Here is an 18,389-nt window from a genome sequence, read left to right as displayed (position 1 = left end):
TCTATTTATTACTTCAAATATATTTCTACTTGATCTAACTCTTTAAATTGCTTTTGTTGGTGTAACCCAATTTGTCAGGTAATAACAAATGAAATGTTTGACTTGAACAACACCAGTTAATTTTGTTACCACATATGATGCACATTTAGGTCACCTGACGAAACATTTTTTGCAGAAAAAATAACCTAAAGATGTGCTATGTGGTAACATTTAAAATAACTGGTTTTATTTAAGTACAAAATATCATTTAAAATGTCTGAATACATTATGTTACAGCAACAAAACAGATTCTTAAGGGTTAAAAAGGGTAAATTGCTCTATAATGTAACAATTGCAGGTAACCACTTTTTACAGTGTATTTGAATACTGGCTGATAATGTCAGACATTCAATAACATGTGTAATAGCCAGGGTTGCGAGGGTTACTTTTGAAATGTATTCCACTAAAGATTACAGAATACATGCAGTAAAATGTAATTTGTAATGTATTCCGTTAGATTACTCAAGGTCAGTAATGTATTTGAAATACTTTGGATTACATCTTCAGCACTGATAGATTTTTTCACTTGTTTTGACTATAAAAACTCTGCCAGTACAGTAAGACAAAATACACATGTTAAAAATACATTCTCTGAAAAACCTAAATATCTTATGCAGTGTTGTTTCTAAAACAAGATCAATCAAATTGATTTTGTTTTAAGGAATTTTAGATATTTTTACAGGAAAACTATACAAAAATTATTACCAAGAATACGATTTTTGTCCTATTATCAAAGGTCTTACTAGAAAAAAAGAAATTATTATCCAACGTGAATTTTCTTGATAAAAAAATATGATCGTGCCTGGTAACGTGCATGTAAATGGCTAAAAATAGCATTTTAGCTTAGCGTAAAGCTGACAATTTACACAAGGTTTATTTCCATTTCTTATGCTCCAAACTTACTTCAAATGTACTTTTCTGTCTGCTAGTATGAATGTAACACTTCATAAGAAAGTGTCTCACCGCTGTTCAAATGCACTTTGGATCGCATCATTTCTATATATAAATGTTTTCCATCTGAAAGGACTAAATATTAAATGAAACAAATAACAATAAAATGCAAAATAATCTCTTCAGTAATCAAAATACTTTTTGAATGTAACTGTATTCTAATTACCAGTGATTTAAATTGTAACTGTAGTGGAATACAGTTACTTATATTTTGTATTTTAAATACGTATTCCCGTTACATGTATTCCGTTACTCCCCAACACTGGTAATAGCTCATCATTGTTAGAGTACAATAACATCCATATGGGCATACCCAGAGGACTACTGCATCTGGAAATCAGAGTGGCTAAAAGAAGACACTCTAAGAAGCTGAAAACAAGTTTTCAGCTAACGACCCTGCATCAGTGTGGAGTGGCATGAAACAACTTACGAATTACAGGACTTCTACCCCCAACCCTGTGGTGGACCAACAACTGGCTGACAACCTGAATGTGTTCTACTGTAGATTTGAAAGGCCCAATCTCACACCCCACACCCGCTCTGACATTCACTTCACACAAAAACCAACACCTCCTGCAACCCCCCTCCTCCCCCCTCCTGCTACTCAACCTGCACTTAAGATCTGTGAAGGTGATGTGTGCCGTGTCTTTCAAAAACAAAGGATAAGGAAAGCACGGGGCCCAGATGGCATTTCACCTGCATGTCTTAGATCCTGTGCTAACCAGCTGGCCCCCATCTTCACACAGATCTTCAATAGATCACTGGAACAGTGTGAAGTCCCATGCTGCTTCAAATGCTCCACTATCATCCCCATGCCAAAGAAACCAAAAATCACAGGACTTAATGACTACAGACCTGTCGCCCTGATGTCTGTGGTCATGAACTCATTTGAGAGACTGGTGTTGGCCCACCTAGATAAATATTCTTCAATTTGCTTATCGAGCAAACAGGTCTGTGGATGATGCAGTCAACATGGGATTGCATCATATCCTGCAACATCTGGACAGACCAGGGACATATGCATTAGATTACACCAACTCTCTGTTCCCACCTCTATATTTTAGTGGATTACCAGCTTTCTGAAAGACAGGCAGCAGCTTGTGAGACAGGGGAAATTCACTTCCAGCACCTGTACAATCAGCACTGGTGCTCCCCAGGGATGTGTGCTCTCCCCACTACTCTTCTCCCTCTACACCAATGACTGCATTGCCAAGGACCCCTCTGTCAAGCTCCTGAAGTTTGCAGATGACACCACTGTCATCGGCCTCATCCGAGATGACGATGAGTCTGCATACAGAAGGGAGGTTAAACAGCTGGCTGTCTGGTACAGTCAAAACAACCTTGAGCTGAACACGCTCAAAATGGTGGAGATGATTGTGGACTTTAGGAGGAACACCCCAACACTGTCTCCCCTCACCATTCTAAACAGCACTGTGGCAGCAGTGGAGTCATTCAGGTTCCTGGGCACTACCAACAGGACCTGAAGTGGGAGACCCACATTGACTCCATTGTGAAAAAGGCCCAGAAGAGGTTGTACTTCCTTCGCCAGTTGAGTAAGTTCAACCTGCCACAGGCGCTGCTGATACAGTTCTACTCAGCAGTCATTGAGTCTGTCCTCTGCACTTCAATAACTGTCTGGTTTGGTTCAGCTACGAAATTGGATATCAGAAGACTACAAAGGACAGTTCGGACTGCTGAGAGGATTATTGGTTGTCCCCTGCCCTCCCTTCAAGAACTATACACTTCCAGAGTGAGGAAAAAGGCTAGAAAAATCACTTTGGACCCCACTCACCCTGCCCACTACCTTTTTGAACTGTTGCCTTCTGGCTGACGCTTCAGAGCTCTTAGCACCAGAACCGTCAGGCACAGGAACAGTTTTTTTCCCTCAGGCTATCCATCTCATGAACAGTTAAAACTGCCCCATTGAGAAATAATTAATGTGCAATACACAGCTTAGTCTTTTTATATTATCCAACACATCCAACCTCTTCTGCCATTACAGTGCATCCTTAAAGTATTCACAGTGCTTCACTTTTTCCACATTTTGTTATGTTACAGCCTTATTCCAAAATAGATTAAATTCATCATTTTCCTCAAAATTCTACAAACAATACCCCATAATGACAACGTGAAAGAAGTTTGTTTGAAATCTTTGCACATTTATTAAAAATAAAAAAATCACATGTACATAAGTATTCACAGCCTTTGCCATGACACTCAAAACTGAGCTCAGGTGCATCCTGTTTCCACTGATCATCCTTGAGATGTTTCTACAACTTGATTGGAGTCCACCTGTGGTAAATTCAATTGATTGGACATGATTTGGAAAGGCACACACCTGTCTATATAAGGTCCCACAGTTAACAGTGCATGTCAGAGCACAAACCAAGCCATGAAGTCCAAGGAATTGTCTGTAGACCTCCGAGATAGGATTGTATCGAGGCACAGATCTGGAGAAGGGTACAGAAAAATGTCTGCTGCATTGAAGGTCCCAATGAGCACAGTGGCCTCCATCATCCATAAATGGAAGAAGTTTGGAACCACCAGGACTCTTCCTAGAGCTGGCCACATGGCCAAACTGAGCGATCGGGGGAGAAGGGCCTTAGTCAGGGAGGTGACCAAGAACCCGATGGTCACTCTGACAGAGCTCCAGCGTTTCTCTGTGGAGAGAGGAGAACCTTCCAGAAGAACCACCATCTCTGCAGCACTCCACCAATCAGGCCTGTATGGTAGAGTGGCCAGACGGAAGCCACTCCTCAGTAAAAGGCACATGACAGCCTGCCTGGAGTTTGCCAAAAGGCACCTGAAGGACTCTCAGACCATGAGAAACAAAGATTGAACTCTTTGGCCTGAATGGCAAGCGTCATGTCTGGAGGAAACCAGGCACCGCTCATCACCTGGCCAATACCATCCTTACAGTGAAGCATGATGGTGGCATCATCATGCTGTGGGGATGTTTTTCAGCAGCAGGAACTGGGAGACTAGTCAGGATCGAGGGAAAGATGAATACAGGCCTGTATGGTAGAGTGGCCAGATGGAAGCCACTCCTCAGTAAAAGGCACATGACAGCCCGCCTGGAGTTTTCCAAAAGGCACCTGAAGGACTCTCAGACCATGAGAAATGTAGGGCTTTACTGGTTGTTTAGATCAGTGTTACTATCAGAAATAATTAATAATTATTTCTTTAGTTATTAATTAATTTTTAAATTAATTAATTGAATCTAACTCATTAAAACCTCATATGGGGCTCCAGTAAATGTAGTGCGCTATGTTTAGGAGCAAGTTTGGTTATTAGCAATAATTAATAATTATCAAAGATAATTATTAATTATTAAAATCAATAGAACATTGATGAGAATCAATGTTAGCTTTTCTAATCCTTTAAATCAACAATTATCAAAGATAATCGTTAATTGTTAACATTGATGAAACAATAATTAAAATTAACACTAGCTTATTGATCATTCAAATTCAACAATCATCAAAGATAATTATCAATTATCAAAAATCAATAGAATATTAATAAGGATTAACATTGACAGGGCACCACCCTGGAATCAGGGACTAATAACCAGATAGTATAACAGTCTCACATCCGAAGAATATCGATTTTCAGGAAAAAACAATGAATGAAGGCTTGAATCTGAGCACTGACATCCCGTCAGCATGACACATGAGTATGCAGAACAAACCAAAACACTTCTCTTTGTAATATAACAAAGTTTATTTATGCAGCAATATCAATTAATAATTAATACAATGCAGTCAATAAACTTCCGACTTACAACTACAAACTAAACAGTGATATGATTAGATATGGAAATCAAAATAATCCTATAACACATGAGGGTGTATGTGTGAGAGTGAGTGTGTGTGTGAGAGAGTGAGTGTGTGTGTGTGTGGTTAGTATGAGAGAGAGAGAGAGAGAATAAAGTGACGGCCCTAAAGCCAATTTCGCAATCGTGGGAGAGAAAGCAGCTGTTAGTTTATCGCTCAGAGACGCGGTGTACGGCTCGTAAAACAGTTCCGCGTTCTTTGACTCACTAAAGGATCAAACTCTCAACTCCTATTGGATGAGGCACACAACAGAATGTCCCTCAAACCATGACATCATCAAGAGTAGAAATGCCTCTGAAATGCTTCCGGGATTTGCTTCCAGCAACTTTGTTTGCAGTGTGTAGATGCAGCTCATCGCTGCTCTCAGGTGCAACCTCGTGGCACAAGGAAGTAACGTCCGACTTGAAACTGTGGCCATACAATCTCCATCTCGCTGGACGAACTGAGATTACTCTGTGTTCAACCGAACACTCTAACGGATCCGAAGGAGACTGCCGAGCAATCCGCATCTTCATCCGTTTGCCTGCAGAAGTGAAGAGATTAAAGATTTCTCTTCCATCTTCAATCAAGTCAACATTTCTGAGTTCTCCGCCAGCCCGCCGAGAATCAACAGCCGTGCCCACCAACAGAGCGAGGAAATGGCCTCCCGTCATCACCCGAACCTCAAGGAACCGGTTCGGAGTTAAAGGACGGATGAACACACATTCTGCATCCTCATGCGATTCAAGTAAGAGGTTTGAGGTCTGGGCAGAGATAGAATATTATAGTGTGTTATTCTTGTGTTTCAAGGTTTTTGCTTTTACAGTTTACGGACCGCCATGTCCGCTCATTATTAATACTCAGGGTATTAATTATCACTAATTTATTTTGCTGTATTGTGGTCCAACCAAATTGGACTGTTGTGCATTTCCGCCATCGCGGGTGAGACCGGCAAACTGAGTTTATCCTTTAAAGAGCAAGGCTTCATGGGATTTATAGTCTGTTTTTGACTCCCTTTGTTTGATTTTGGCGTGATTTTTATCAGTATAATTTATGACCTGGTATGTGGGGGCCTGAGTTAGGTTTTTACAACTGTGTTAGGTCTGCCTTTGTCTTCTATCTGAATACATGAGGCCCAACAGAAACAAAGATTGAACTCTTTGGCCTGAATGGCAAGCATCATCACCTGGCCAATACCATCCTTACAGTGAAGCATGGTGGTGGCAGCATCATGCTGTGGGGATGTTTTTCAGCGGCAGGAACTGGGAGACTAGTCAGGATCGAGGGAAAGATGAATGCAGCAGTGTACAGAGACATCCTTGATGAAAACCTGCTCCAGAGCGCTCTGGACCTCAGACTGGGGCGAAGGTTCATCTTCCAACAGGACAACGACCCTAAGCACACAACAAAGATAACAAAGGAGTGGCTCCGGGACAACTCTGTGAATGTCCTTGAGTGGCCCAGCCAGAGCCCAGACTTGAACCCGATTGAACACCTCTGGAGAGATCTGAAAATGGCTGTGCACCGACGCTCCCCATCCAACCTGATGGAGCTTGAGAGGTCCTGCAAAGAAGAATGGGAGAAACTGCCCAAAAATAGGTGTGCCAAGCTTGTAGCATCATACTCAAAAAGACTTGAGGCTGTAATAGGTGCCAAAGGTGCTTCAACAAAGTATTGAACAAAGGCTGTGAATACTTATGTACATGTTTTTTTTTTGTTTGTTTTTTTTTTCATTTCTTTTTTTTTTTAAATAAATTTGCAAAGATTTCAAACAAACTTATTTCATGTTGTCATTATGGGGTATTGTTTGTAGAATTTTGAGGAAAATAATGAATTTAATCCATTTTGGAATAAGGCTGTAACATAACAAAATGTGGAAAAAGTGAAGCGCTGTGAATACTTTCCGGATGCACTCTACATTCCCTTGCACTGTATATAACCAATTTGTGTTTAGATTTGCACTATGTATGTGTATGTGTGTGTGTGTGTATATATATTGTCTATTGTGTATTCTATATATACTTTATTTTCTTTTCAATATTTATTTTTTTTTATTCAATTTTTAATTATTTTTTAAAAGTCTTGTTGCTGTTTTGTATTGTTGTGCACTGGAAGCTCCTGTCACCAAGACAAATTCCTTGTATGTGTAAGCACACTTGGCAATAAAGCTCATTCTGATTCTGACTCTGATGCTCAAGTCTGGTGCATGACTGTTTTATCTAAATTAAAGGGATAGTTCACCCAAAAATGAAAATTATATCATCATTTACTCACCTTCATGTCATCCCAGATGTGTATGACTCTCTTTCTTCTGCAGAAGACAAAGATTTTTAGAAGAATATTTCAGCTCTGTTTGTCCATACAATGCAAGTGAATGGTGATCAGACCTCTGTAGCTCCAAAAGTCACAGACAGGAATCATAAAAGTAATCCATAAGACTCAAGTGATTAAAACCATATCTTCAGAAGGGATATGATAGGTGTGGGTGAGAAACAGATCAAAATGAAAGTCCTTTTTTTTTACTCTGAATCTCCATCTTTACCTTCACTTTTACATCTGAAAGTCACATGTGGTGCCTGTTTAGTTTCACTTTCACATCTGAAAGTGAAAGTGGAGATTTAGAGTAAAAAAGGACTTAAATATTGTTTAGTTTCTCACCCATACTTATCATATCACTTCAGAAGACATGGATTTAACTACTGGAGTCATATGGATTACTTTTATGTTTCCTTTATATGATTTTATTTATTTTTTTAGCTACAAAGGTCTGGCCACCATTTACTTGCATTGAATGGAAATACAGAGTTGAAAATCTTCTTCTAAAAATCTTATTTTTTGTTTTGCAGAAGAAAGAAAGTGATGAGAGAATTATCATTTTTGGGTGAACTATCCCTTTAAGAACGTTCAGTAAAAACGCTGAATTTTTTTTCTGCATGTAATTGTGAATGCATGTAATTGGTCACGATTCAAATCGTATCGAATCGTGACCAAATTTCAGATTTTAGAATGCATAGCAATCGTTAGGTAAAGAATCGCAGTCGAATCGAATCGCTGTCAGTGCAAATGTTTCAAATGGCCGCATTTCTACTCAAACTACCAATAACTCTCAAACAACAGGAGGCGCTATAACGAAAATGTACATGATCTTTTTCTTTTCAGTACTCTCTGTTTTTTCATACTGATTTAAAGATGGCGGAGACCGAAGAGCCTAAAACAACCTGCAAGTTCATTTTTAAGAAATCAACCAAGAAATTTTCTGCTCGGAAAAGAAATGCTAGTGATAGCGATAAAGGTACTTTGTGCTTGTTTTTTTCTTCTTCTCGCTAAACAGTAATGCATGCTTTCACTGAGCAGTTTTACCTTTCACTCTGGTGCACGTTAAACACACTGCATACAACATGACAGACAAATCATATTGAAACATTTCATTATTATGAATTATACTAATTATATATTATTATATATTATTAAACTATTTTTAATCACTATTATTGCGTGTTTGTCAGACAAAAGTAGCGACGAGGATGGCAGTGCTGTGGTCAGAAAGAAGAAAGCTAATATTGCGAACCCAATGATTCAAAAAGTATGTAGTAAGTGTTTGAAAAATATTTGTGTTTACAAACCTGTTGTTTACTTTTTTAATTTACTGTATTATGATATGCTTTTCTCAGACATTGAAGTGTAGAGGTAGTTTGAGCTTCAATATGAACTTTCTGCCTCAACACAGACACTTTGTTCCTATGAATCCTATTTGTTTTACCATATAGACAAAGAAAGTCGAAAGTGAAGCAGTCACATCAAGTGAAAGTGAAGAGGACAAAGAGGACAAGAGTGTTACTGTGGCTTACAAGTCTACTCGGTCAGCTGTAAGTCAAGATGTTCCAGGATAATGATCACAGTGTTGCTGTCTCATTTGCTTGTAATTGTATGATTGATTGATATCTGACCCTACATTAAGAACTTTAATTCACTTATTATTATTCATTATGATGTAATGCTTTCTGTTACATTTCTACTGGTTGTGAAAGTTTGGACCTTTGGCCAGTTGTAATTCAGTATATTGTGTGTGTTGCAGAAACCAGAGGGACCAGATGATATGGGGGCAACTGCAGTTTATGAGTTGGACACAGAGAGGGACAAAGATGCTCAGGCCATCTTTGAGCGCAGCCAGAAGATTCAGGAGGTGAGAGGAGGGATAATTGAACCGTTGGCACTAAGATATAACATACAGTTTATACACTGCCTGGCCCAAAAAAAAAGTTGCCGTTTGGATTTAAATAAGCAGATACTTAAGAGGCTATGATTGGATCATTATTGCAGTGATTAATAAGTTTCAGCTGGCAACAATTCTTTTAACCCTAACTGATGTAGTTGTAGCTTCTAATTTCTTAAACAACCATGTCGGAAAACATATCCCGTGGTCGCGGAAAAGATGTTACTGTGTTTCAGAAGGGGCAAATTATTGGCCTGCATCAAGCAAAGAAAACAACTGGAATTGGGTTAAGAACTGTTGAATGCATTATTACAACCTGGAAGGATAGTGGTGAACCGTCAGCTTTGCAGAAGAAATTTTGTTTCAAAAAACAATCTTGAATGATCGTGATCACTGAAACTCTTGAAGTCACATCCTAAAAAATCGACAGTAAAACTCACGGCTATGTTTAATAGTGAAAGTAAGAGCATTTCCACACACACAATGCGACGAAAACTTACAGGATTGGGACTAAACAGCTGTGTGGCAACAAGAAATCCACTTGTTAGTAGTGGTCGTCCGATATATCGCCTAGGCCAATAAATCGGCTGATATTCCGAATGTTTTAGTTATCGGCATTGGCCGATAAATTTTCCCTTTTGGCCGATTTGTTTCTTGAGGGTGCTGAGAATCGCCTGCTTGCATGTAAAGTGACTGAGACATGTAAACGACCAGTCATGGTTTGTTTTGCTGTTACATGCCATTGTGTTACTACAGTAATAGACAGATGTGCAACACAGTGTCATTTAAACGGTCCGCATATCAGTGCCGCGGCAGATGCATTTGAGCTCATAATGTTAAAGTGCTCACCTGTTTCATTCTCCCTCTCTTTTCTCAGCTGTTCCCTGTAACATTTAACTGTCTTGTCTAATAATAAAAAGGGAAATATCAATAAAACTAATATCATGTACCGTCCGCAAATATGAGCATATCTCGTTTTAAGAGATGTGATAAACCTCACACAACTTCAGCGGATCCAGCATCCTGTGGAGCACACATAAATCTTCCTCTGAAGCATGTATTCTAACAGTCTCTCCTCAACAGTTCCCTGTAACGTTTCTAATGATAAAAGGCATTCATCAATAAAACTTCTATTATATACAGTCTGCAAATATGCAGATATCTCGTTTAAAAAGATGTAATTCACGAGCCTCACGAAAATCCAGCGTTTTCTTCCTGTCGAGCACTCCTCTAATATATTCCTCTGAAGCGTGTATTCTATCAGCCTGAATCAAAATCTTCAGGATCAAAAGTTACTGTGATTCACAAACCATGATGGTCAGTTCATGACAATCCAAACAGGTGATCCAGGCCGTTTAAACTGTGTTCCTAATATACAGGTGCATCTCAATAAATTAGAATGTCGTGGAAAAGTTCATTTATTTCAGTTATTCAACTCAAATTGTGAAACTCGTGTATTAAATAAATTCAATGCACACAGACTGAAGTAGTATAAGTCTTTGGTTATTTTAATTGTGATGATTTTGGCTCACATTTAACAAAAACCCACCAATTCACTATCTCAAAAAATTAGAATATGGTGACATGCCAATCAGCTAATCAACTCAAAACACCTGCAAAGGTTTCCTGAGCCTTCAAAATGCTCTCAGTTTGGTTCACTAGGCTACACAATCATGGGGAAGACTGCTGATCTGACAATTGTCCAGAAGACAATCATTGACACCCTTCACAAGGAGGGTAAGCCACAAACATTCATTGCCAAAGAAGCTGGCTGTTCACAGAGTGCTGTATCCAAGCGTGTTAACAGAAAGTTGAGTGGAAGGAAAAAGTGTGGAAGAAAAAGATGCACAACCAACCGAGAGAACCACAGCCTTATGAGGATTGTCAAGCAAAATCGATTCAAGAATTTGGGTGAACTTCACAAGGAATGGACTGAGGCTGGGGTCAAGGCATCAAGAGCCACCACACAGACATGTCAAGGAATTTGGCTACAGTTGTCGTATTCCTCTTGTTAAGCCACTCCTGAACCACAGACAACGTCAGAGGCATCTTACCTGGGCTAAGGAGAAGAAGAACTGGACTGTTGCCCAGTGTTCCAAAGTCCTCTTTTCAGATGAGAGCAAGTTTTGTATTTCATTTGGAAACCAAGGTCCTAGAGTCTGGAGGAAGGGTGGAGAAGCTCATAGCCCAAGTTGCTTGAAGTCCAGTGTTAAGTTTCCACAGTCTGTGATGATTTGGGGTGCAATGTCATCTGCTGGTGTTGGTCCATTGTGTTTTTTGAAAACCAAAGTCACTGCACCCGTTTACCAAGAAATTTTGGAGCACTTCAGGCTTCCTTCTGCTGACCAGCTTTTTAAAGATGCTGATTTCATTTTCCAGCAGGATTTGGCACCTGCCCACACTGCCAAAAGCACCAAAAGTTGGTTAAATGACCATGGTGTTGTTGTGCTTGACTGGCCAGCAAACTCACCAGACCTGAACCCCATAGAGAATCTATGGGGTATTGTCAAGAGGAAAATGAGAAACAAGAGACCAAAAAATGCAGATAAGCTGAAGGCCACTGTCAAAGAAACCTGGGCTTCCATACCACCTCAGCAGTGCCACAAACTGATCACCTCCATGCCACGCCGAATTGAGGCAGTAATTAAAGCAAAAGGAGCCCCTACCAAGTATTGAGTACATATACAGTAAATGAACATACTTTCCAGAAGGCCAACAATTCATTAAAAATGTTTTTTTTATTGGTCTTATGATGTATTCTAATTTTTTGAAATGGTGAATTGGTGGGTTTTTGTTAAATGTGAGCCAAAATCATCACAATTAAAAGAACCAAAGACTTAAACTACTTCAGTCTGTGTGCATTGAATTTATTTAATACACGAGTTTCACAATTTGAGTTGAATTACTGAAATAAATTAACTTTTCCATGACATTCTAATTTATTGAGATGCACCTGTATTAACAATTTCTTCATGTGCAAATAAATTACTAAAATTTGATGACTAAACAGAAATCAGAAGAAACTGCTATCTACCATTTAAAATACAATATTATTTTTTTAGATTCTTTTTACAAAGTTAAAGTTTAGTGTGAAATTGAGTAAATATAGTGCTAAATAAAAGTTTATTCATTTTGTTTTTTTATTTTTTAAATTTATTTTATTTTTGGATTTTTTCCCTTTTTTCACCCAATTTGGAATGCCCAATTCCCAGTGCGCTTTTAAGTCCTCGTGGTCGCGTAGTGATTTGCCTCAATCCGGGCAGCGGAGGATGAATCACAGTTGCCTCCGCGTCTGAGACCAACCCGCGCATCTTATCACGTGGCTTGTTGAGCGCATTGCCACGGAGACATAGCACGTGTGGAGGCTTCAAGCTACCCACCGTGGCATCTGCGCTCAACTCACCACGTGCCCGACTGAGAACGAACAACATTATATCGACCATTAGGAGGTTACCCCATGTAACTCTTCCCTCCCTAGCAACCAGGCCAATTTGGTTGCTTAGGAGACCTGGCTGGAGTCACTCAGCACGCCCTGGGATTCGAACTAGCGAACTCCAGGGGTGGTAGCCAGCGTATTTGACCACTGTGATTGGTCAAATACTACCCAGGCCCCTAGAGTTTATTCATGTAGCAATTTTATGTTTATGTTATTTACTATATTGTGTGATATATCAGCATTTTATCTGCCTATCAGCCACCCTGCACTCTGGATATCGGCATCGGCCATTAAAAAACCCAAATCGGTCTGTCACTACTTTTTAGTGAGGCTAAACGGAAAAAACGACTTCTATATGCTACAGAGCATAAAGATTGGACTGTGGAGCAATGGAAAAAGGTCATATGGTCTGATGAGTCTAGATTTACTCTATTCCAAAGTGATGGGCTTCAGGGTAAGAAGGGAAGCTCATGAAGCGATGCACCCGTCATGCATAGTACCCACTGTACAAGCCTCTGGAGGCAGTGTTATGATCTGGGGTTGCTTCAGTTGGTCAGGTCTAGGCTCAGCAACGTTATGCCGATCGGTGAGATTTGCCGTATGCAGTCGGAGGAGGAGTTGAAAAGAGAGTAGCCATGCTGGACACTTTGGTGTTCCCATCGTCTGCTGAACCTACACCAGTCAAGAAATGTTTGCAGATGCTTAAATTTTACACAAAATAATCAGAAACATTATTCATTTGAAAGGTTTATGTGCTGCTTAATACATTGCCTATTTGGTGTGCAAGAAGAAAGTACAATAAAAGCCTGTATTATTTTAATACCAATAAAGGTATTACCAATCATTTTGAATGTTTTTAATGACAAATATAATATAACATGATTTAAACATGATGTACTTATAAAAACACAGAGTTGAGAGTTTTTGCTGAAATGGAGGTGTCAGAATAAACACCATGGTAATGGCATACTACCACACTACTCTTATTTCTGCCATAGACGGACATAGCAGTAGTAGTAAGAGTAGTATGTAAAGCATGCAATTGCGAAAGCAGCCCATGAAACACGTGTAACTGTTGTCACGTTGTGAGTCTGGCCGATTATCGTCATTCAGAGCTTGTGCAGCTCTTCTGGAGCAACTGCTGAGGCTGCACCAGCCGGCTGCTCTCGAATCGCTCTTGCTGTACTTTGATGGCATACTTAACGTGACGCGGCGGTGGCGCCGGTTCAAGTCGGACAAAATTTCTAACCAACATGCACTGCTTCAAGTCCAGTGCCGATGGGTCTGCAGCGCTGCATGAAGTCGAACACATCTAGTATTTATATAATCGTTGCACAAAAAAAACCCCCAGGAAAATAGTGGAAAATGTGTACAGACTAGTTTAAGCACAGAAAACCTCTGAGTCGGGCCCTTTCCCATCTACAGTCCTGGTACTTTTCCTTTAGTAATTTTCTAGATGAGAAATCTTACGAGGAACGGAACACCCGAGGAGACTTTTCCTCTGTTTCATTCGCATTGCCAAAAGTTACCACCGTAATGACGTCATCTAGTATCGACCATTTCTCTTCTGATGTGGTTGGAACGTGAAATTCAGTAGCAACAACAACAAAATCAGTGACACCGAAATCAACAACACTGACAGAGGACGCCGAGATCTGAGTCACACTTTTGTTAGGGCTGTTTTACACGAGCTTTGGCTGCATCCGAAAACGTTAATTGTTTAAACGACAGCGTTTTAGGATAAATGGAACTAAAGGAAACTGGTCTCTGAACAGTTTAAAAAGCACCTTATTTCATCCTACCTCCTTATATAGTCCCCGAAGGCAGCATCTTCCCATCTTCGGAAGCAGTCAGTGTCTTCAGGTTACAGTTTAAACTAGGCGCGAGAGCTGTGTGTGTGGAGCACCGTGCTGGTGCAGCCGCAGTGAGAGATGAGACGAGCGGTCAGACCACCACGCAGCACGCGCTGAACTCAGCAGATAACGTGTTGAAAGCACTATAAATCTATTTATCAACACAATCTTTTACATGACTCTTATGACTCAACATAAATTACTGTACTGAAATAATTGACTTAAAAAATGCATCTTGATGCAAGTTACCACACAGTAACAGGCACACAATACTTCCTTCATGTAAACTAGATTTCATGACGGTTTAGTGTATAATAGAGTTCAGTTACCCACTCTCGATAAACATCTGAATATTTATATCCATCATCCCAGGAAAAATTCAGTGTAGTAATCCTGATATTACTTTATTTTCTGTATAGTCACACAGTACAAACAGAACAGATGCGGTGAAAACTCAAAGCGTGTCTCCCGATGACGTTACGCACACACACACGTGAAACGGGTGATCCTCTTTGGATACTTTGTTGGTTTTATTTTATTTCTGTGAAGGGAATTGTAAAATTAGCGCAATCCTCTTAGTACCATGCTAGCAGCTAGTTGTTTACAATGGTGGCTGTGGACTCCTCTCCTTTCTCTATGCTTTGTGTGTCATAGGATTTTTACCCATCATAGGCTGCAGCACCTCCCATAGTCTCCCACAGTCCCTATACACCTCCAAAGTACCTACTCCTAGTAGGAGCTAAAAATCCTCCCAAAACGGCTCAGAGGAACTACAGTATAGTTCCTTAGATGCGAAAGCGACGAAGAGTATTAGTCCTGGAGGAAAGTACCTAAAACGGGCTTTAGTACTGCCAGTGGGAAAGGGCCTAATTAGGTACTGTATGACCTCTACATTCATTGGCATGAATATATTTTGTTTGTAGGAGCTAACTGGTAAAGAAGATGACAAGATTTATCGTGGCATCAACAACTACCACAAATTTATTAAACCAAAAGATTCCACCATGGGCAATGCCTCCTCTGGTATGGTTAGGTGAGTCAATATTTATGGTCGTCCAATAAACAGCTGAGCATGTTTAGTGGGATTAGATCTGTTTTTGAGGAAACTGATTGTACTTGATCCATCACCCACCATGTCTTCCTGTGTATGTGATAGGAAAGGACCAATCCGAGCACCTGAGCACCTCAGGGCCACAGTGCGATGGGATTACCAGCCTGACATATGTAAAGACTACAAAGAGACCGGTTTCTGTGGGTTTGGAGGTGAGTAGGAAAAAGCAGCTGGTTTCTTCACTATACTGATAATTTGTAATTGACGTTGACACTCTCTGCTGGTGGGTGATGTAGTTCAGTGTTTTCACTTAAAAAGAAAAAATTAGTATTACACAATCATGTTTTTCCAAACCTGAACGACTTTTTTTTTTTCTTTTCTTCCATGGAACACAAAAAATGTTAGGTAGAATGTTAGTGAGTGACACCATTCACTTTCATTGCATCTTGTTTTCCATACAATGAAAGTGGATGGTGACGGAGGCTGTCAGTCCCTGACATTCTGCCTAACATCTCCTTTTGTGTGCCACAGAAAGGAGAAAGTCATTCTGGTTTAGAACGGGATGAGGGTGAGTTAATGACAACAGAATTTTTAATTTTGGGGTAAGCTGTTCTTTTAAAGTCGGCATGAAATGGAAGTTGCGACGACTTCCGTATTGTGACGTATTTCCAAGTGAAATGGCTTATCGAACAAGAAAAAAAGTAGGGTGGTGACTTGATTTTATCCATTGTTTGTTGAATGGATTGTAAAAGGTGGGCGTTGCATACCAGGATGGAGGGAGATCTGAATGCGAGTTTGCAGCTGACACAGACACAAACATATACCACTTTCACAGTGCTCGTTTCAGAGCTGGTTACTGGGGAAATTGAGCAGCGACCTCAACACACTGATGATCAACTGATAACATAAGTGCAGGAGCACATCGCGGCCTTTGCTTACGATGAGGCTGTAGCCATTGAAAAATGACAGAGTAAAAGATATTTCAACATTTTGAACAATACACTAAATATAAAGGGGGGAAAAACACTTACTCGTGCTGTACATCCCAAGATATCTGCATTTAAAAATATGAATAAACTCCTGACACATCAGAAACACTTGTATTTAGTAGTGATCACCTCAGCAATTCAGGTGTGAAATGTCTTTGAACACATCCGTGAATTTGCCATTTTTCCTCCTTCCTTATTTTGTAAGCCCCTTTGGATAAAAGTGACTGCTAAATGAATAAATGTACAGTAAATGTACTATGAGTTTTGAAGGAAAACAGCTGAAAACACCTTTTCATCTCTGCATTAGCTGCTTTGATGGCAGGTTTGTGTATATGACTTTTGATGGGGCGGGGTCAGCAGAGAAGAGTTAGTCATTTCACCGGAAGAGCAAGCTTTTTATATTTTATAAAATAGCCTATATGTATGGATGAATCATTCATAATAAGATCAGTAACATGCATTAAAAATACATTTAGGGTCAGTTGTGATTTCATGACGACTTTAATGTCTATTCTACTTATTACTTCATTTATACTTTTAAGCGAATCCCCCCCAGATTTCTGAAGTTGGACATTTGAGGATTCTGTCCCTTTTCTTCCAGTGACCTTCCAGTCTTTAATATTACTATCATAACATTTAGAGACCAAATCAAATGACAAATTACCCAGCAGGAGCACTCACATTTTCTTTATTTATCCTCAGACAGCTGCAAGTTCCTGCATGACCGCTCAGACTACAAGCATGGCTGGCAGATCGAGCGAGAGCTTGAAGAGGGAAGATACGGGGCCAATGGTGAGTCCTCTTCAGATATACAATGTATTCAAAACATATCCACTTGTATTGTACATTCTGAAACATGATGGTTGTCTTTAAATCACAGATGAGGAGAACTATGAAGTGAGCAGCGATGATGAAGATCTGCCTTTCAAGTGTTTCATCTGTAGAGAAACTTTCAAGAACCCTATTATTACAAAGTCAGTCCTGTGCACATGCTATGCTGCATTAAGCCATGACCAGTTTGAATTGCTAATGCTGTTACCCACTCTTGCCATAGAACAAATCCAACTTATGCTAACACTTCACATTGTATAAATCATATCTAAATTGATTGAGATTAAATTTGCATGTCAGCTACATATTGACATTGTCAATGTAAAAGTATCATTTCTATTTCGGAGTTAACTCATTCATTTTCTAGGTGCCGGCACTATTTCTGTGAGAGCTGTGCTCTCCAGCACTACCGCAAGTCTAAGCGCTGCTATATTTGTAACCAACAGACCAATGGAGTCTTCAACCCTGCCAAAGGTAATCATCCGCAAACAAACCTTAAATAGTTTGCATCAGACTACGCAACATACTTTGAGATTAATGTTGTTAGGGTTCCTCACAACCCTATCTGTCATGTAAATTCTATAATTTCACTCGTTAAGATTACATGGTCTGAAAAGGTTATGGAATGGATTTTGGCATATATTAAATATAACTATTGATGTTGGAGTGTTATTGTGGTGTAATTAGTTAAGCCTCGTATTTCTCTTTTTCCTCTCTTAGAGCTAATGGCTAAGATTCAGAAACACCAGGCAGCTGCTGACCAGCCTCCCTCAGACGAGGATGACTAGTGCTTCAAAGTCTCCATTTTGCCTCATAGCTTTATCATAATACTTTAGAATTTCCTTCCGAGTTGTGCATTTTCCAAACTTAATAAAAATGTGGGTTTCTATTTTGTAGAAATGCTTTCATAACTCCCATGAACATGAAGCTTTACATGGCATGCCATAAACTGTACAATATGTACAGTTTAATGAGAAATCAAAGCTTAAGCATGTAATTTCTTTACCATTACGAAATGGAAAAAACAGCTGTAATGCAACAAGTAGATGTGGAATTTGTGTAAGTAGCATTAATAAATTGTTTTTTACAACAGTAAAAATGTAACATTTATTTAATTTACCAATTGGTAAATTAGCTGAAAATAAACACAGACATGTCCACTGAAGTACCTCCTTCTCATGACAAAAACAGAAATTAATCTCTGCTACAGT

General features: G+C 39.6%; 1 protein-coding gene across 1 annotated transcript; it reads left to right on the top strand.

Annotated features, from left to right (window-relative positions):
• Positions 1-7,947: 7,947 nt before the first annotated feature.
• On the top strand, positions 7,948-18,343 carry rnf113a (ring finger protein 113A). Its single transcript, XM_051716012.1, has 10 exons — positions 7,948-8,097; positions 8,312-8,388; positions 8,573-8,671; positions 8,881-8,988; positions 15,231-15,340; positions 15,464-15,570; positions 17,050-17,139; positions 17,228-17,321; positions 17,546-17,652; positions 17,899-18,343. Exons 1-10 carry the CDS (start codon positions 7,995-7,997, stop codon positions 17,964-17,966), a joined length of 963 nt encoding a protein of 320 aa, XP_051571972.1. The 5' UTR covers positions 7,948-7,994; the 3' UTR covers positions 17,967-18,343.
• Positions 18,344-18,389: the final 46 nt, after the last annotated feature.

This window comes from Myxocyprinus asiaticus, chromosome 14 (genome assembly GCF_019703515.2).
Source record: "Myxocyprinus asiaticus isolate MX2 ecotype Aquarium Trade chromosome 14, UBuf_Myxa_2, whole genome shotgun sequence".
Lineage (NCBI taxonomy): Eukaryota > Metazoa > Chordata > Actinopteri > Cypriniformes > Catostomidae > Myxocyprinus > Myxocyprinus asiaticus.
The sequence above is the reverse complement of the archived record's forward strand: the minus strand, read 5'-3'. Positions and strand labels throughout refer to the sequence as shown.

What these genes read in the sequence shown, in the direction of transcription:
- rnf113a (XM_051716012.1), top strand. Translation starts at nt 7,995, where the DNA reads ATGGCGGAGACCGAAGAGCCTAAAACAACCTGCAAGTTCATTTTTAAG. An exon ending in TGCTAGTGATAGCGATAAAG is followed by an intron (nt 8,098 to 8,311) that starts GTACTTTGTGCT and finishes CGTGTTTGTCAG; the next exon opens with ACAAAAGTAGCGACGAGGAT. An exon ending in GGGAAGATACGGGGCCAATG is followed by an intron (nt 17,140 to 17,227) that starts GTGAGTCCTCTT and finishes TTTAAATCACAG; the next exon opens with ATGAGGAGAACTATGAAGTG.